The sequence below is a fragment of the Pithys albifrons genome, chromosome Z (assembly GCF_047495875.1).
Source record: "Pithys albifrons albifrons isolate INPA30051 chromosome Z, PitAlb_v1, whole genome shotgun sequence".
NCBI lineage: Eukaryota > Metazoa > Chordata > Aves > Passeriformes > Thamnophilidae > Pithys > Pithys albifrons.
The window spans coordinates 50323105-50343950 of NC_092497.1; the positions used below are offsets into that span (position 1 = coordinate 50323105).

General features: G+C 45.9%; 1 protein-coding gene across 1 annotated transcript; it reads right to left on the bottom strand.

The window, feature by feature from the left end:
- Positions 1 to 1047: 1047 nt before the first annotated feature.
- On the bottom strand, positions 1048 to 2537 carry TMEM271 (transmembrane protein 271). The gene has a single exon (XM_071580665.1). The coding sequence runs from the start codon at positions 2227 to 2229 to the stop codon at positions 1144 to 1146; it is 1086 nt and encodes a 361-aa protein (XP_071436766.1). The 5' UTR covers positions 2230 to 2537; the 3' UTR covers positions 1048 to 1143.
- Between the last annotated feature and the right edge of the window lie 18309 nt (positions 2538 to 20846).

Below are 20846 nucleotides of genomic sequence, written 5' to 3' on the forward strand. Positions count from 1 at the left end.
GAATATAAATACTGCTTTGAAAACACATTTGGAAGATGTCTTCCAAGACGTTTTCTTTTTCTCTCCTAAAACTGTGACTACTGCACCAGTTAAGGCTGTTTACAATATATATATTTTTCAAATAAAACTTTTAATATTCAAGCTTACCAGATTGATGAATAGTAACAGATAAAATGTAACTCTTTACAAGGTAAACCATGTAGTTGTACAAAATAGAATTATACCCTTCACCTGTGCAAAACAAAAAGAAATCCTGCCTTGCATTAAAAACACAGAACCTGTTTACAAAAAGGAATGTGTATGACATTTGGACTTCCTTTTTAACTGCCATATCCTAGCAACATCTCAGTTATTTTAGTAAAGGAACTAATCATCGATTTTAAACTGCAGTGGATTTACCAAACATTTTTACTACAGACTTCTGAAAGCTTTTACAGTAAGAAGTTATCAACAAAAGCAGGCACGTTAGTGTACAAAAACGTTGATTTTTTTCCTGTTTCTTTTTCAAAGTGCAGGTTTTTCTCAATGTGCATCTTACAAGACCAACGAATGTTTTAACTCACTAAATCTTAAAACAGAACTCAATTCTCCCAAGGAGTAGTGTAAACGTTAAAGATCCCCAATACACCTCTAGTAAACGTGACACAAATGTCTCTGCGTTGTTTAGAAATTTAGCTCTTTTGAGAGGTAAAGAAGCTTCATGACACCTTTTCCTTACACTGGCTGGTTATCATATGGGTAACTCTGGACTGCTAAAGCTGGAGACTGATGAATCAATTGAAGGGAACTAAACTTGGCTACAGAGGAGAGGCGACGGGAGGAACCAACCCTTAGCCGTTTCTTGCGCAGCCTTCGGAAAATTCAGCCGCCGCCGGACGAAGCGTCGGTGTGGAGGAAAGAAGGGGAAGGAAGGACAAAGCAAGGAAGGAGCGAGGAGAAGCTTCCGCAGAGCCAGAGGCACGGCGGCACTCCGGCCGTGGCAAGCTGCGCCCGCGGCGGCGGGACCATCCAGTCGGTGGTGCGAGAATCGTCCCCGAGCCGCCCGGCTGCGAAGTGCTGGCGGGCCCGCTCCCCGTCGCGGTGCAGGTCCCGCTCCGGCTGTCACGGCGATGCGGGGGCCGGGCGTCCCGCCGGCGGTCGGCGTTAGGTGCCGTGAGCGCAGGGGTCCCCGGGGTAGATCTCCTCGTAGCGGGGGGGCTGCTCGCTGGGCACCGGGTAGCAGTAGGGGTAGGAGGCGTTGAGTTCGGGGTCCATGGGCGAGTAGCCGGGCAGCTCGACGGAGGGATGCCCACCGCAGTGGACCTCCACGCCGGCCTCGTCGAAGACGTGGAAGACTCCCACGTTGATGTAGGAGACGGCCTGGAACGGGCAATCCCCTGGGCTCAGCTCGGGCTCGCCGCCGGAAAAGAGGGAGCCCTGGCTGTGGCGCGGCGCCCGCCGCCCGCCGCCGCCGCCCCGCCGTCTCCTTCGCCGCCCGCCCGCCGCCGCCGCCGCCGGAGCCGCTCGACGCCGCCGCCGCCTCCGTCCGCGCTGCTGTGCGGCCTTGTAGTTCTTGACGAGGAGCAGGTTGAGCAGGCCTAGGAGGCACTCCAGCGCGTTGAAGACGGTGGAGAGCACCAAGCCTTGCTGGTAGTCCCGCAGCTTCTGGCAGCGGAGTGCCGCGGCGGAGCCGTCGGGGGCCGCGAGGCCGCTCCGCGGGCGGGCCGCGCCGCCGGGCTGCAGCAGGCAATAGTGCGAGTACTTCCTTTCCACCAGCGACACGGTGTCGCCGTCGATGACGGCGCCGGCGAAGGCGCTTAGCACGCCCAGCATGAACACCAGCACCCCCAGAAGCAGGAAGTTCTGCCGCCCCCCGGGCGACGCCTGCTCCACCGGCCCCGACGGCGCGGCCGCCGCCTCCGCCCCGCAGGGGCTGGCGGTTGCCGTGTCCGGGTCCCCGGCCGGGGCCAAGGCCGAGGCCGAGGTCGGTGCTCGGGCCGGAGCTGGCGCCGCGGGCGTCTCGTCGGGCGGGCGACAGCAGAGCAGCGCAGCGGCGAGCAGCGAGAGGCCGGCGGCCAGCAGCAGCCCCGAATAGAAGGCGCCAGCAGCGGTGCCCAGGCGGAAGGGCTCGCCCTTGAGCTCGGAGCCCAGCGAGAAGCACTTGAGGCCCACGGCGGCGGCGCTGAGGGCGCAGGCGAGCAGGAGGCAGCTGGAGAGCGCGGCGCAGGCTCCCCGCACGCTCCACTTCATCCTCCGCGCCGCCGCCGCCGCCGCCGCCCCGCCGCCCACCTCATCCTCCTCCCGCGGCCCCCCCCGGCCCCGCGGCGGCGGCGGCGCGGCGCGGCGCGGCCATGCGAGCGCGGCGCTCCCCGACGGGGCGGCTGCGCTGCGCTGCGCTCCGCACGGCAGGCAGCTGCCGGCCGCAGTGAGTCGGGCGCGGCGAGCACGCAACGCTCCCCCCACCGCCTCCCGGCCGCCGCCGCCTCCTCGTCCCCGCCCGCCCTCTCTTATCGCGGCGGCTGCGGGGAGGCGATTAATTATGGATGGTGCCGCGGCGGGCGGGGGGACGGAGGGGGCGGCCCGCCGGCCCGCTGCGGTGGCGGGGGCAGAGCGCGACCCCCGGCGAGGCCCAGGGGCGGCGAGGATGGCTGGCCTCCCCGCCCAGCGGCGTGGCGCTGGGGGGCCTCACGCCGCCTTCTGGTCTGCTCCCCACCGCTGAGCACGGCGATGGACGCACAGCTGGGGCAGGGGGTGGCAGTGGTTTGAACGCCCCCCGCGGCTTCCGTTGCCGAGAGCTGCTGCTTGTTCCCGTTCTCTCTCTCTCTCTCTCTTTATTTTGTTTATTTACTTCTTAGCGCTTGCGCTCGCCAGGAGGCCGGCGAGCCGCCGTGCATCCCTGCGACTGCGTTGCAGTGTGTCGGGGGCTCTGATGCAGCGAGCAGATCGAATCCCCCGCGCCCCGCTGCCCGGCGCAAGACCTCCGTGCCCGCGGAGGTGGCGGTCCCCTGCACTCCTCTTTGTCCTGTGCACCGCCGGTGAATCCTGTGAGACTACGCCCCGCCGGGCCACGCACGTCGCTGTGTGGGCGGTGGGGCTGGGGGAACGACTGCCCACGGCGGCACGCTCGGGGCGCTCCGTCCGGGAAAGCCTGCAGCGCCGAGGGTGGAAAAGCTGGTTCAGAGGTGGCGCCGCCCGTTGCCCTCGGCACAGGGTGGTCCGGCGATTCCTCGGCGGGCACCTGGGGTGGCCTTCTGAAGGAGATGTTGGAACCTCAGCCTCGGTGCTGGGGAGCCAGACGGGAAGGGGCTCTTGAGGAAGATTCTTCCTCACGAGTATCTTTCTTTCTGGTAAGCAGTTGCCTCCAACTTCCCCATTTTCCCTATCTGCTGTGCGCACGCCAGCCTTGCTGGGTATTTTTAGCTCACACCGCTGATTAGCATTCAGGGGAGCAAGCAAGAGAGAGAAAGCTGTTTTTCAAGCCGTTTTCTGTTCCATCAGTGCAAATGCACCTGTTGGTGGCAGGAGCGGGGTATGTGGCATTAACTGCTGTTCAGCTTTCTCCAGAGATGCGACCTTCTCCTTCTATGCTTCTAGTAGGCCCTGTTGGCACTTCCCTGAGGAGCACCAGTGTCCTGCTGCAGTCCTGGGCAGAGGGGCACAGGTCTCTACTGTAGTAGCTGCTCCTCCCCGAGAGAGGTTTCTGGACCCTGTGTGGGGCAGTGGTCCTCTCAAGGGCCCAAAGAGACATGTCATCCTGCCACTTGAGGCCACACAGACAAGGGTATTTTGCTTCCTCCAACTTACTCACAAAGGGCCCATAGAGCACTGACTGTGTGGGAAACACAACAATTCTGACCAGCCTTCTTGTGTCCCTTCAGAAAGGGTATGCCATCCAATCATCGTCAGCTCTTCCTAGGGTGTCCCTGACTTCTGAGGATTGAGGTCTATTGGTCTGCTAGTTGTGGCCATGTGAAGATTTTACTATATGATCTGGGACTTTGGCTCTGCTTGTGATGAGGGCATGGACTGCTGGGGAAGATCATCAGGTGTCTGGAAAAGAACCCATGTGTGTCCTTACGGCTCTTAAATAAAAGTGAATGCATAGAAGGTGCACAGGATTTTACAAAATATACCATGCTTCTCCTGATGTCTCTGTTGAACATCAAAACATTGCCTCAGAAAGAACAGGTTAACTGTCAATCCAGCTGTCAATCTGGAGGACCCTGCTACGCTCACTCTGTATTGTGTGTTTGTGTGTGTGTGTTTGTGTAGAAGGAGAAGAGGTGTACTTAGTGGGAAGCAAACACTTAATGAACTAATTATATGTAGAATGGTCAAAGTCCCTGACACACAACATAAACGTACATGTGAGAAAAATGTGTAATTTGTATCATTTGGTTGTTACTGTCAAGAGCTTAAAAAAAGATGAACTATTTGTTGTGAAAAGTGAGAACATTCATTTAACACTAAATAAATACAAAATTAAGAAGAGCTCTAGGCCTTTATGCATCAAATTATTAATCAGCCTTTAACTGGTGATGGTTAGAGTAAAAAAGCAATCCTTGCATTGTGGGCAAATTGTTTATTGTACAAAGAGTTTCCTTATGTGTCTTTCCTCAATCCTATTTTGGCAACTGCCAGAAGTGGGCAGTAAGGCTTCTCCAGCATGGTTCTTCACAGGTTCCTACAGCTGTCTCAGGTATTCAATCTTCCTCATCTTGAACATCATCCAAGGAAAGGATCTTTTTCTTCCCTGTGTTTGTGAGAGGAGACTGATCTTTGCAAGAGGCCAGGATAACATAGAAGTTTAATCATGTAATTAATAATTCTGTTACACCTTTTTATTCCTCCTATAGTAGAGCAACTTGCTACTGTTAGCCTTTTCCATATCTTACCTCTTTCCAAAGTGCCTCTTTTGTCTTCCAAGCACCATGTTCAATATGCAAAGCCAGAAGTTTCACTACCAACATATTATACCAACCACATGTTATTTATTATTCATAAACTTTCTGTCTTTCAGTGTCACTCTGAGTTAGCACGGTTTTTCATAGGATTATTTACAGCTTTGCACCGTGACACATTTTCAGTAACAGAATACTTTATAAACACACACATACAGAATATGGTCATTAGCGTATACTGCACACTGAAGTTCAACTGTCTTAGATAAGATGTTTGAAAACATCATAATGATGTTACACTAATAATAGACCTAAGACTCCAAAACGCATCTATATTCTTGCATTGAATAATTTGTTGATGATAGAATTGGAGTTACTGTAAAAAAACTGATCTACTACTCCAAATAAAGGTCATTGAAGAGTTCTCTTGATCTCAAAGGATAGAGCTGATCACCTCTACAAGTCCCAGCTAGTGGCCCCTTCAGATAAGGGTTAGGATGCCTATTTGCAGGTTTATAGCTGATCTCTGTGTTTCAAATTGGTCAGCCAGATCTGCTTGCTGAAAAAAAGAGTATCTGTGTGCAACAAAAGATGATAGAACTGCAAATTGCTTGGCCACATTAGCATAGCACCCAAATCAGTCACTGCAGGTGGGTTCATCTGTCAGCTCCAGTAAATATCAAAGTCATAACCTGATGGAACTGTGCTACAGCTGAGGACTATAAAGTATGGTAGGTACCACGTATTTGGAGTTTCTGGCTGTTTAAGATTTCACAGAATCATAGACTATTCTGAATTGGAAGGAACCCACAAGGATCATCAAGTCCAATTCTTAAAGTCCCACATAGGGGATTGAACCCATAACCTTGGCATTATTTTATAACCAAGTTTTAACCAACTGATCTAATCTCAGGGTTTGTTAGTCTGGTTTTCCTTTTTCATTGCCCAACCCAAAAATTATCATAGTTATTTTCAAGGGCTATTCTGATGGTCTCCAGAACAGGTATATAACCATTTGTGGCACAACACTAGTCTGGAACACATGTTCCCAACAATCTCTTCATAATCATAGAGTGATTCTGTGAGTTACAGGGGGAGTAACTTATGGCCATATCCTGCTTCCAAAGAGAGGTAGGGGATCTTTGGTACGAGGTTTTGTTTAGCTCAAAGGGGAACAGAGAGCTGTGCTTGTGTGCCTGGTTGGGAGTAGGCACTGTCATGACCAAGAATGCAGGCCTGCTTTTCTCAGCATGTACAGAGCTGCATGGTTGCAGTAATGTTCATATCAGCCTCTTAATTTTTTGTGGTGACTCAATGGCACAAAGGACAACAGAACTATTAATAATTTGCACTCTAGGCTTGAAGCTGTATGTTTGTAAAATAGATGGAGATCTTTAGCTTATGCCACCAAAGTGCAAAGCATTGCATTATCTTCTTGTCTCTCTCCTCCCACACTGCATTTATAGTAAGATACACATGTTGTTATTTCTATGCCAGTTTGATAAATGGTTTCATAGCTTTGACTATTCAGTCGTGATGGCTATGTAACCTCCCATAACTTACTCTGACTACTTCCTTTTTTTTTTTTACTTCATAGGCGACCTTATGAACTATAAAATCTTTCTGCAAAAATTGCTCTTCACACAGTTACTAAAACTACATTGGAAATTAGAAATTTGAAACTCTGAAGGTGTTCTATTGTGTTTCTTTCTGCTTCTTCATCTCTTCCATTTGCAAGGTCCACCAGAGTATTTCTATGTGCTTTGAGGCCTGCTTGTTCTCTAGTTTTCACTGATTTTTATGTGGAAGACTTGTCTCTGCAGGAAATGTATGGAGAATGCATGCTGAGAAAGGACCTACCTCAGACTATAAGTCTGGACCTAACTGGTGCCTGGGCACTGATGAAACCCCAAAATTTTGAGATGCCACTTTAATGGGTGACATTTAAATAGGAAGAAATGAGGAAGAGAGATTGTGAACAAAATGTAAGGTGTTAAGATTGAGAAAGCAAATCCTGTGCTAGAAGCTGGACATGTGTGATTGTCTTGGCAGCTGTTAAGCACTAGGAGTTTTGGCATAGAGGAAGAAAGGTTTGATAAATCAGGAGTACAGGCACAACAAGGTCATTTGCACTCTAAGATCAAGGCATAACTTAGATTGGAAGGGACCTTAGGAGGTGTCTAGTCTGACCTGCTCAAGGCAGGCACATCTCTGGGGTTAGACTGGGTTGCTTGGGCCTTTGTTCATTCCACGTATCCTATATCAGAAGCATTAGCCAGTGTTTCGTTAATCTGAGCACTTCCAACTAGTTTGTTTCTTGACTCTGTTGCCTTGTCCTGTCTTCAGGTGACACTGGGGCACTTGAGAACACCTGGTCAGGGCTCTGTAAAGAGTCTTTATTGCCATTTTAGTTTAAATGATCTGGGATACAAATAAAAAAGAGTGTTTTTCTGTGCAGTAGGTTTTAGTCTTTTCAGCCAAGTGGTAGTTACATGAGGAACATTCTTAGTTCACATGGCTGTAGAACAGGGCACAGGCTAGTCTGAGGAGAAGTCAGATATTTGCTGTAGCTTTGTAAAATCAATTCTTTGATATGTTTTTGATAAAATACTTAAACAAGGATGTCTTTGTTTCTGTATAGAATTGTTCAGTTATGACCAATTCACAGAAAATGTACCTGATGATTTCCTAATTGTTGTCCTAATGGTGGGACCTAGCTGGCATTTTATTGTGTAGGTTCTAGGAAACCACTAAGATGATAGTAAAATATTGCTGAACACTTTGCATGCCAAAAGGTGTCTCAAAATCCTTCTCTTTGGGCACTGAGATGATTTTGAAGTTTCAGTTCAGTCTGCATATTTGATATATTCCCATAACTGTGAAATCACTGCTGTATAAAGGCTTAAGACTAACACATCACTTAGCTTCTAGTGAGGTCTTCAGCATAGGACCTGAGCAGCAATCACACACCTATGCTTTGCCTTCTGCTGAAAAATGAATGTGCTGCAGAAAGATGCCAAGAAGTTTGAGACATCAGCAGGGTTTCATGGTTTAAACCCAGCCAGCAACCAAGAACTGTGCAGTCATTGCCTCACTCCCCCATCAGGGGGATGTGGAGGAGAATCAGAAGGGTAAAGGGTAGAAAACTCATGGATTGAGATAAAGACACTTTAAGAGGGAAAGGAAAAGCTATACACAAAAGCAAAGCAAAACAAGGAATTAATTCACTGCTTCCCATGGGCAAGCAGGTGTTCAGCCATCTCCAGGAGAGCAGGGACCCATCACATGTAATGGTTACTGGGGAAGGCAAACACCATCACTACAAATGTCCCCTTCCTATTTTCGTCTCACTGCCACCTCCCCACACACCCCACCTCTACCCCCCTTTATATGCTAAGCATGATGTCATATGGTGTGGAACGCCCCTTTGGTCAGTTTGGATCACCTGTCCCAGCTATGTCCTCTCCTAACCTCCCATGCACCCCAACATCCTTGTCAGGGGGCAGTGTGAAAAGCAGAAAAGGCCTTGGCTTTGTGTAAGCCCTGCTCAGCAGTGACAAAAACATCTCTGTATTATCAACCCGGGTTTTGGCACAAATCCAAAACACAGGCTCATACTAGATACAGTGAAAAAAATTAACTCTACCCCAAACAAAACCAGCATAGCAGGGTTTATTCAAGGTTCAGGGGAAGGGGACCTAACTTCTTCACTTGGGAGAAAGAGGGTTACTTAGCTGTGTGTCCTGTAATTTGATACAGTATCCTCTAGTGTGTTGAGACAAAGAACCTGTTTGCAACTGAGGGAAGGAAGGACTGGTTACCAGGTGAACTGAGGTGTATCAGATATAATCTTTCCTGTTCAGTTATTGCATGAGGTGTCTTGTCAGTCTCATGTGCCCAGGTCCAAAATTTAGGAACTGATCTTGATACAGGGATCTTGGAAACTCTATGTTGATACTTCTTTGGCTTAGAGGAGACTCTTCTTAGAAGATGCCTTACTTCTGAATTCCTGTGCATCTAAATTGCATTTTATCCAATGACTGTTAAATATGTGGGACATAACTTGGTCTTGAAGGAGGAACTGGAATTCTAGTGAATGCTCTAGTAAACTTTGTTCCCTTTTGGGATGCTTCTTTTTTAGCCTAAACAACATTGAATTTTCTATGTAAAGAAATTGCAAGGCAAGAGTGGTGGGAGAGAGCAGGTCCCCACTCCAGCCAGAGTTGTGATATGGGAAAGACATTGGATCTTCTCTGATCAGAATAATACGCAATCATTCTGCTGCCTGGGGCTGTCCTTTAAGCAAAAGACATGCGCTAGGAAGGTGTTGCTCACTTGCATCATGATTTCTTTCTTTGGCTGCATGTTGGGACATGGAATAATCTGGTTTTGTTTTTGAATGCAAAGGGCATGGTGAGCCTTCCCTTGTCTAGGGCTACATTGATCTACAGCCTAGGAAGTACCTGGTCCCTGAGGGCTCAGTGTGGGGAGCTGTGGTTTCTGCTCTGGCTTGGTAACAGAACTGCAGTACTAGCTGCCTTGTCACACCCTGTCTCTCTGAGAGGTCTCAGTCCTTAGCTAAGCTGCTTGCCCGATCTTTCTCTAGCTTGCACTTGCAAGTGATCCCTGTAAAAGTGCATCTTTTGCCATGTCAGCTAAGAACAGTCAGAGTTGTAGGTTAGTGAGTGGCAAGCAGTGAATCCAGCAGAACTGAAGAAGCAGCAGTTGGTGGGGCAGGGGACTTTGCACTTTGCTGATTGTCCTTTGTGCCTGTAATGGCAATTGCTGGGGGAAGTTGACTCTCTAAGGGGAGAGGGTAGCAGTGGGTTTTTCTTGAATCCCTGGGACATTGATAGACTGCTTTTAAGGGATTGGTGAAAGATAGCCTTGTGCCAGGGCACATAAATTCACTGTATCAAAGTCTAAGGCACCACTGGAAATGTTTTAAGGCTAAAAAGGGTGGAAATTGTTAAAAAATAATGGAACACATGTGACTTTGTAAGTCATCCTGTAAAGGTTGCTGGTCCTGCACACATCATGTTCCTATCATGGCTCTCATGAACAACTCCCACTTTTCTCTGGAAGATTTTGGCTACCTGTTAGAAGATTGTGCTGAGCCTGACAGCTCTGCTGGTTAGAAACTGCCTGTCTCAGTGCTAAGTGTATTTTATTGTCAGCTGGCACATGCTTGTTCTGTGCCAACATTGTCCTTAAACTTAAGTGGGTCTTCTTCTCTGATGTTACTCTGTGGATGTATTTATAGAGAGCAAACTTACCCCTTCTGGGATTTCATTTTGCTAAACAGGCCAAGTCTCTTCTTTTCTATTTTCTTCTTTGTATGAAAAACTATACTCTGCAGTTTGAGTTCATTCCTAAGCACATTACCTGGACAGTATGCTACATCTTTCATGGTCTTATCGAGGCCTTGAATGATGGTGTTACAGCTTCCTCATTACCAGTGGAATGTCCTTGCCCAATTATTCTATAATTTTCATTGCTTTTCTTTTCTTTTTTTTTTTTTTTTACTTTAACCCCAGTCTTTCCCATAGGAGGCTATATTTGCACTTAGTGCTCCTCATTCTTTGGCCTCCACTCAGCTGAGGGGCTGCCAGCTGGGGACAGTGATGATCTTTCCCCTTATATGACTGTTTTCTCCCCAATTTCTGTTATTCCAGTCCTCAAGGTAATCTAGCTTTTGCCTTTCTAATATTTTAAACTCCCTCTGTGTTGAAAATACTGTTGTGCCTTCTGCTTCTCAAAAAACCTCATTTTATTTTTTAGGTGATAGACTTTTTTAATTTTTTTTTTTTGGAGTTCTGTCAGACATGAATATCTGCTCCTCCGTGGTTTAGAGGTGGTTTTCCAGTTCTCTCCCTTATCTATCTTCTGTCTATTATTTTTTCCCCTCATACAGCCTCTTTCTTTCTCTCTCATCTTAGGCTTACTGCTCCTTTTTTTCCTGGCCATCACATCTCCTTCTGCTTAATTCTCCTTTTTATTAGGTAGGTGCAAACAGTACCTCACCTCTAATAGGAGTACTTCATTCCACTAGTGAAAGTCTTTCTTAACAGTATGTTTTTTGCTCTGTGTATTGACCAGATCTAAGGAGTTATGTCATCCTATATTTCTTCATGCATCTTCTCATTTTTTTCTTTTCCTCTGTCATGGCTGCAGATTCCTGTTTGAATTTGAGGTGCTTTTCTCATGGATTTTTCTTACTCAAGAATGCTATAAAGGATGCACAGCATGCTTAATCTTCTCATTTGCTGTTCATGCCTACAATTTTTTCAGGTCTTCCCATTACTGTCATAATTTGAGACTTTTCCTTCCTGCCTTCATCTTCAAAAGCATGGAGGAACCTACCACTGTTGTTACTCCTTATTTTCTGTTGCTGAGTCCCTTCATTCCTGCCTACTGACTCTTTAAATGGCCCCACCAAGTTGTCAAGGTAATTCTTTTTTCTTCAGTTGCTTAGTCAAAGAATTACAGTTCTTTCCCTAGATCTAATCTTACTGTCTTTCAGCAAAAACTTTACACAAAGTTATAAGTCTCAAAGCTGGAATTCTGTACAGATAATTCTTTTTTCATGAATAGGAGAAAACCCAGCTGCTGCCTAGGAGCTGACAGCCAGGGAAAACTGATTGATATGAGTCCATCATGTATTCTGCCTTTGCCTGGGAAGAGAAGGATTGGTGCATGAATTAAGTGCATGAAGCCCAGCATGAAACCCATTTCCTATAGGAGTCACAGTGATTGAATTTTCAAATGTAGGAGATGTTGGTACTACATTGCCATAGACTTCTGTAAGGGCCTCTGAAGTAGTTTCAAGCCCTTACCAGCTGCCCGGGGAGATGTTGAGATAATTTGTCTCAAGCAAACCCTCAAGGCACAGCAAAGGAGTTTGAAAATCCCGAAAGGAGTGAATTAGCTCCAACTCTTTGCTGGGGATGTGGTCTGATTCTCCTTTCTCTTCATAAGGTTCTTACTACATCAGAATCCTATTTTGTATCCCCCCAATACCATTTTATAAAACAATGTCATTGGGTAATGGGTTTGATTGTTTCTTTTCCTCTTCTCTGAAGCACTCCACAACAACTTTGAGCCTGACACAGCTGCCTTGGCAGCTGCCAGGCCAAGTGGCTCTGCTCAAATAATACATGATTTTCCTGATGCAGCACGCGAGGCAGTGGTTTTGTGAGACACCTGTACCTGACCAGTAGGTCATTAGTTGCATCTCTCTTGGTGACCTAGAGCAGGATCAACTTGCTAACAAAGACAGGATATAGTGATTCTTGGACTCTGTCCACATGATCTGGCAGTGAGGTTTTCTCTTAGCCTGTGAGGACTGCAGAACCCAGAGTGCCTGTCTGCAATGTGGGTTTGTGGCTGTGGGCAGCTGGGTGGTCAGGCCCATGTGCTCTCTGTTTGGTAGGGCTGGAAAGAGGAAGGTTACAGGTTTCTTCCATCAAGTGAGTGGTGGGGTAGAAAAGAGTCCAGTGCAGCCCCTCACAGATACTGACAGAAGGATAGTATGAGCAGTCACTGCTATTCAACTGTTGGCACTGTCCACTTTTCCTTTTGAGCATCTCTATTATGTTTTTCTTTAAAACTTCATCATAGTTCTCTCTATTATGCATGTTGTTTCTAGTTATTAAACATGCTTGTTTTGAGATAACTCTCTGCAATATGGCATATACATCATTAGGTATAATTAACTCCAATTAACCATATTAAGTTTTGCAACATTTCTGCCATATTTTGAAGCTGGCTTGTAACTGGGCAAATCCACATTTGCAGGTTCAAGTTTTACAAACTTATCCATATTCCAGGTGTTCATTTTTTCTTTTCAGTACTATGCCTTGAATCCAATAATTTGTTGTTACATTGTCTGCATAATTAACTTGTAGCCTGTAGGACTCTGAGTGCAGGATCCTCATAGTGCATCACTCGTTCTCTTCACATGATGCTTCTGGAGAGCTGCTGATCACAACAGCATCTCAGTGCCCAGCCTACAAATTCCTCACCTTGCCAAAGCTGGTTAGATGAATACATGCTGTGTTTGACAAGGGCCCAAGTACCATACATAGTGAATAACCCTCCACCTTTCTTATTTAAACATTGAGCCAAAATTTTGTCTTTTATTCTTTTTAAAGTCCTCCTCTCCCTACTTTTTCCTTTTAGTATTCATTTTGTTGCTTTTGTTATTCTCATTGAAAAGAGCTCTAAAATGTAATGCATTAAGAATTATAAAGAACAGGTGATTGATCGAAAGACAAATGCAGTTTGGCAATAGAAGCAAGATGCTAATGCAGTTTTTATGTGAATTGCATACTGTGGCATATTGCGGCACTCTGGTGTGTCCTGCACCTCCGATGAAGTAAAATTGGTATCTTTCTTTGCAGCTCAGCCTACTGTTTGGAGGTGGCTCTTGGTCCTCTAGATGCTGGCTGACACATTTCTTAGTTTATTGAGGTCTAAAGAACAGCTGAAAACAGCAAGATTCTAGTGTATATTACAAGGTCTACCCCTTGTCCCGTTCATGCAAAACAGAAAACGTGCACACCATAGATATCAGAAATGCTGACATGGGCAGAAAAAGGTCTCTTGGTTGGCCTCCACACAACACCATTTCTTGACATCTGTAAAACAGTTCATCATTCCCCGATTTTTTATGGCTGTATGAATATTAATTTACTTCAAATTATAATCAAGCTGTCACTTACTTTAATGAGCTTTGGATCAGACAGGCCTGAGTTTTTTATGGTTTTCATTACACTGTTAATTAACTTAGCATGTAGATTTAACTATGAAGCTCAGAGATTTCATTTAGTTTTTATAATTTAATTGAGAAAACATGGCAGTAAATGCAGATGAGAAGTTCTGTGCAATTAATATTGACCCAGGACAACTTCAATGTTAGACACTTGTCTCTGAAGACTCACTAGGAAATCCAATGTGCTAAATATTGATTTTTTTTTGCATGGGGTTTTCAAACAACCTTGGTATTGGCCTATTCTTCCTGAAGTTGTGTTCTTTCTAAAGTCAGAACTGTGTGAAACCTTGGTGTCTGCAAGTGCCAACACATAAAGTCAGAAAATCCTGAAACTTGGAAATGTTAGCAGCAGTGTTACCTCCTGCAACTTTTTATTAAAAATGCTGCACTACAAATAGGTGGAATTAGCCTCTGCGTGGAGGTGGATATGTATGTGAGGGCAGTTAGGAGATTGTTTTGTTTGCATAGATTTTACAGGTATTTAATTCCGAGTCATTGATAAACAGCTCATGGAGAGTTTGGGGAGTGACATGGTTTTATCACAGCAGTCAGTATGCTTTTGCCTGGCCTGAAAATGTCCGTGCAATGGTGGGAAGGTGTTTCAGTTTCCACGCTGACCTTGTCCTTGGCATGGGTTGTAGTATGAAAGGTGGCCTGACTGCCATAAGATGTGTTGATACAGGTCTGTGAAAATCTCCATTTGGAGAAATGGCTCAAAGGGCCACTGGCATTTGTAATATAAGTGGCAAAAGCTTCCATATTGAGGAAATGAGTAACCTGTTGTTGTATCTGCTGGCAAGATTAGTAGTCACAGGTTTGAGGTAAATATCTATCTGGATACTTTACTGGTAAACAGGTATCTTGACAAAAATATAGTAAAGTCATTATTGGAAATGTCCAATTACAGATTGGCAAGTATCTGTTATACATCATTCAAGTAGAGCTGTTCCTGTCAAAGTGCCTGTTCAACTTCTGAGAGGCTGATGCACTGCTGCACTCAGGTATCTGGTCCCATCACCTAGGAACCTTCACATGGTGCTTATCATAGCACCTTGTGGAAACTGTGAGGAAGGGCACAAGCTTTTGCCTCTTATGCAGCACTTGAAATGTGAGGTATATGTGACTTCAAATGTCACTAACAGGTTAGGGAAAGAGGAAAAAAAAAGAGGTTTCTGAAATAGTTTCTAGATTTGAATTGGAGATCATGGGGATTGTGCAGGCTGTGTCTTCTTTAGATTCATCATTTAGTATGAGAGGAGTGAGCAAGGAACACTGAGTGGAGGGATGCTTGTGCATTGCAAATTACAGGAGAGCAGAAAACTTAAAACAAAACCCAAACAAGAGCACAGAAGGCAGTGTTAAAAGCATTTCAGGGGTCAGGAGGGAGAGAGACAAGAAATTGCACAGGTTAAACCAAGTATCCCATTGCTAGCTGAGTGTTAAAGTGACAGGACGAGAAGACATAGTCTTAAGCTGTGCCAGAGGAGGTTTAGATTAAATGCTAGGAGGAATTTCTTTACAGAAAGGGTCATTAGGCATTGAAATGGACTGCCCAGGGAGGTGGTGGAGTCACTGTCCTGGAGGTATTTAAGGAAAGACTGAGTGCCATGCTCTGGTTGACTTGATCATGTCCAATTATAGGCTGGACTCAGTGATCTCAGAGGTCTTTTCCTAAGACCTAACTGATTCTGTGATTCTGTGTGAAAGGCACAACTGCACGGACGAGGTTGTGGGTTGGCATTTCTGAAATATGTGCAGCATGATCGGCACAAGATTTAGATCTTTGACTGCTGTTTTGTGTGTTTTTTCTGGCTCACCTCATTCATGATATGTGGAAAAACACTGTGAAATGGACCCCAGAGAAAGACAGCACTGAAAGGCACCCTGAATTCTACAAGCTGCATGCATGAGAGACTTGTTGGAGTTTAACGTTAATGTGTTTTCTCTGTATGGTTTTGAGTTGAGAAAACTTCTGTACCCCCCTGTGGTTTCCACACCCCACATTCATTCCTGCCCCGTGTGTTCCCCCTGTGTTTTTTCCCTCATGAGCCATGGTGCCGCTGAGGTGCCAGGGTGATCTCAGGGCCAGGCTGGCCCTGCCTGGGGACAGTCCCTGCCCCACACTGCCAGTGCAGTCACCGCTGTGAATGTTGCTGCCATGTGGTAGCATCCAGGGCCCACCAGGGAGTCCAGACCGGCATGGCCCTGCCTGGGGAAATCGTCCCTGCACCTCTGCCAGCACAGACCCTGGAAACACGCCTGCGCCTTCTGCCCATCCTGTCCCAATCCCTGAGTCCCTATTGGTTAATTCTGTTGTCACTCGATGAGTGTTTCCCCATTGGCTATTCAGGTTGTCAGTTATCCATTCTGTCCCTCCCCTCACCCTATCACATCCAAGTCCCAAAGCCCTCCCATAAGATTTCCTTCCTCTTTCCAGAACTCTGTTCTTATTGAATGTTTAATGGTTGCCAACACAGTGTTTACCCAATCCCCTTAGAGTTCCACACAGCTCTGAGTACCTCCCCTAACCACCTGTTTATAGGTTGGCTCTTTCATTAATTAACTGCTTTTTGGTTCACCCATACGCTAAGGGTGGAGGGTTCACTGGGGAGCTGTTTCCCTTCAGTTGGTTACCATTAGTGACACTCCAGTGTTTGGCCTGCCTGAGGAAGTGCCATGTTGCAGGAAATAAAATAGATGGTGTATTGTGCCTGGTACAGGATGGGGAAAGAACAAGAGGTGTCTGTACTGTGCTCTTACCAAACAGTATCTCTCCCATGGCTCCCTGGTGCTATAAGTAGTCCTTTTTGCATTTGAAAGGCTATTGTCATGCATGAAGGCCATACTTCCAATACATATATGTATGACTCCTCATTCCTCCCTCACCATTTATTTCACCTGCCATGTAACTCAATATTGGGTGACAGGGCACTGAAGGTCAGCAAAAAGTCTCTACCTGAGCAATTGCTAAATGTCAGAACAGGGTTCCCCCAAGGTGCACTGTTTTTTCACAGTCTTTCCTATCATATGTAGGCTTTCAGAAAAGAGGGAAAAAATGTAATCCCTTCCTCCCTCACTCCAGGCCCTGTTTTTGAAGGCAGCCTGAAAGCAAGAAGATTTGGATCAGGCTGATGATTGAACCTGCAGCTCATTGCAATTTTCAGTGCATTGTCTCACCATGTGAAGAGCTGAAAAGCTAAGCCAGGACAAACAGCCAGTAAATGCTGCTCCTGCTTCTCCTGGAAAAGCTCCGTGTTGGTCTACAAAGGGAGAAGCTGTATGGACAAGTGCCTCTAAGCATTAGCCCCAGACTCTTCTTTGTTACACATAGGAGAAAATATGCAGTTGCCAAAGAGCATTTTGATGGCGTGCTTTGCAGCACATGTGCACACTGTAGCTGCTTCACCTGCTTCAGGGCATCTAAGATTGTTGAGCCATGTATAGTGACTCAGAGGGCTTTCCCTTGATGGCACATAAAAGTTCACTTGCAGAACATCAGCTTACGTAAAAGTTTGGGCTATTTTTGTTCAAGTGCATTGCCATACATTTTTAGACTTGCTAAACTTCATGCACACTCCATTTGCCAAATTCACTACTTTGTTACATCCAGTGAGAGGATATCAAAATCCCTCTGAAGCTTTGAGGGACTGCAGTCATGCAGAATGCTCTGTGAACACAGCCATATTGTTTGTGCATCCAGATCTCAGGGGCAAGCTACTTATTTGGGCATGATGTAATTCCCACTTTCTAAAAGTTACCAAAAATGTTTAAAAAATCTAGTGCTCAGATTTAGAGTGTATTGAAACAGACTTGAGTAGATTCTTAAAGATTCCAATGGTTAAAGTCTTGTGATATGAATGTATTCAGCCTTATCTTTCCTGTAATACACAGCTTACATACCTAAAACTTCATATACCTCTGTCTTCTTTATTCCCTACTCCACCACATGCTGTGGTCCATTTCACTGTGCTTTGGTTCTAAGGTCTATTGTGTCAGTTCCTCAAAGATTTACCCCCACGTGTTTTGTTCCATGAAAACTTCTAAACCTGATTCTGTCTCCCTGAAAACATCTGCCAGGCCTCTGGACATACTTATTTCAGTAAGGCTGCTGGATGCTTGAAACATTTCCTCTTCTTTCCCTCCCCTCCCCTCCCCTCCCCTCCCCTCCCCTCCCCTCCCCTCCCCTCCCCTCCCCTCCCCTCCCCTCCCCTCCCCTCCCCTCCCCTCCCCTCTTTTCTTAGAAAAGTGCAATGTTCTCACTACCGAAATCATCCTTCTTTGTTGGAAAGGTGTTTCTCACATGCTTGTATTTTTTTCTGTGCCTTATATCTATTGGAATTAAAATGGAAATGCCTGTATGGTTTGGATTTTGTTTTTTAAATTCATGGATTTTTTGTTACGATGGAATGGTGTGAGACATGCCTTCTTGTAAAAGCATTTTCAAAACGTCACATTTTTTATGAAATAATTTTTGTTGCTCCCTGTTGTGTCCCAGGACACTTTGAAAATGAGACTTTTCTTCCAAGGATTTTATCCTGCTGTGAATATTTGTATACATCAAGCTGCAATAAAACCAAACAATTTTCTCATTAGCAATGCACCCTGCAGAAGTCAAATAATTTCTCCTGTGGCTTCATCAGGGACATCATACACTTAAAGCAGCAGAGAGGAAAAAAGGTTTAAAAAAACAGGACTCAAGATTAACGTCATGCAGTCTATTAGAAGTCTTGAAATTAGCCCTTTCATCATGCCATATTTATTGTTTTAATTTACTTTGGTGGCATTTGGTATTGATACATGAAGCATGAATGTGCTTGCATGTTGCACGCATAGGCAGAAAGTAAAAGGATTTAAGAGTCTCTTCATATGAGGAGAACCTGAAACAGGCCATGTCCCTGAATGACAGTAGGTGAAAGCAGCACTGAGGGGACTGGAGGCAGGATTCCCTAAATGCTGAAGCATACCCAGCTTTAGAGAGGTGTGCATGTTCAAAAAGTGAGACAACCTGGGGCTTCATGCATGGAATCCTTGTTGCAGAACTTAGAGCAGCCTTTTGGATGTGCACCTCTATGCTGGCAGGAAGTCCTCACAGCTTTGGTGGCTGGAAGAGAAAGGAGCTTGCAGTGGTCTTTGCTCCCTATGTCTCCAGGTAGGGCTGAGCACAGCTCCAGTGTAAGTACAACCGAGTCTGGGTTTCCTAATAGCGAAATGCTTGTGGATCCCAATAGGCACTACTGCTGGAATGAAGTTTGTGTGCTCCCAGTTCTGTTGAGGCTGTGAAGAAGTTAACAGCTTCCTCTCTTGGTATTCTGCATGTGGGAAATACTTAACCTTCCTCCTGGGTCAGTGCTGCAGAGCATGCAAAGGTGACGCGTGTCCATCAGAGTAATTTTGAGGGAGGAGGAAGGAGAAAAAAGGAAAGAAGTTGTGGCATTAACAGTACACAAAGACAATAACTGCCAGTAGTCTGCAGCACTGATTAAGGTGGCACGATAACTGTGCCAGCAAGAGAGTTAGCAAAACTATCAACAAGCTTGGATGGTAGTCACCCATTTGTTGGTGTTTTCCCGCAGGAAAGCATCTGAGCTCCACTAGGGAAATAGAGGCCAGTTAAGTATTTTCTTTTTAGCTTTCAAAAAGGTCATAGAGGAACTTTGGGCTGCTGATGGTTTTGCTTAGGTACAGCTCTTCAGCCCTGTGTTTTTTTCCACAGCAGGATGTTTGTTTCTGCCCTTTTAGTGTTCTCTGTTCTTGTTGCTCTCCAGTGAGCTCCAGCAGTGGAGATGGAGTTTGTAAAAGAAATAGCATGGTTTCTCTCTAGTGTGTGTCTCATACTCTGTCCATTTGTAAGTACTTAGCATTGATAGGCTCTACAGATGTGTCATTATTTCCTTAAGATGAAATCCCACAGTCAGACAAATGTCAAAACCTCACACTTGCTCCCTTTGTCTTTCAGGAGACTACCTGTTGCAGTAGTGATGATGTACAGAGGGGTGATATCTTATCTCCAGAACTGCCTCTCCTCAAAAGCTGTGGCAGACAAAGAAAGAGCAGGCATTCCCCAAGAACACTTTCAGATTTGTTTCCCCCTCAATAAAAGGCAATATACTCCACAGTGGCCCTGTGAAGCTCACTTCTTTTTTTACTCATTTTACTCATTCACACAGACACTGTCAAGCAGTCACTGAGTGACACCCTCTGACTGGTGAAAGTGCTTAACTTGCAGGGAGAATGCTGTTCATTTGGAGGCCAGTGAAAATATTCATGAATACTGCCAGGATTTTTTTCAGTGATCCACTTGGTCCTTTTTGCCTGGACTGTGTATCTCTGTCACTTGTGTCATGGTTTGGGGAGTGTCCAATGTATCAGCTTGGAGTTACAATGCTGGGCACTGGCCAGGGAAAGGCATCTGCGTGAGTGATGTACAGTGAACATTTCCATTTCAGATTTTGTTTTCAGGAAGGAATCCATGTGGGGTTAAGGAACTGAAATAAGAAGTGAACAAGGATGTGATATAAAGAGGAAAAACTATTCTGAGGGGAGTTAAGGTCGCAGAGGGGAAATGAAGTAGGGAAAAGCAGGAAGTTTAGTTAAGAATTTATGCCACCAAGACTGGTTTAGTACGGTGAACAAAGGGTGCTGAAAGACTGACTTTCTACAGGTGGAAAGATAAGGTCCCTGGACTCTGTGCCTGTCCACTTACTTATATTTAGAATAAGCTGTTGCTAAGTCTGTTTTTTCGGGCTCATAAAACCTGGGAAACTCAGGAGCTGGTGCTGGTCAGAGAGAGGAGTGGTCTGGATGTGGTGCTGCAGGGTCAGTATGGCAAAGCGCTTTGATGGCTGCCCTGGACTCTCAGCTACAAATTCTGTTTGGTTTTTTTTTTCAATTTGGAGAGTATTAGAAAAATGTGGAAATCTGTGCCTTCCTCCTCCCCTCCCCTTGCGCCTCCTTCCCCTTCTGCCTGGTATTTGATGGTTCTTTACTTTGTATGCAAAAGCAGACCCGGACTTGGAGGAGGGGATGGCAGATAGCAATATCAGCCAGATGAGGCCCAGGAAATGGGAAAAGATCAGCTGAAGAGCTGGTGGGAAATGTAGGCAGTAGTAAGGATCTGTGCCAATGGGTGCATCTGCAGAAGACAAGTGGGGGCAAACCCACAACATCACTGCCCAGAAAGTGAAAAGAAAATC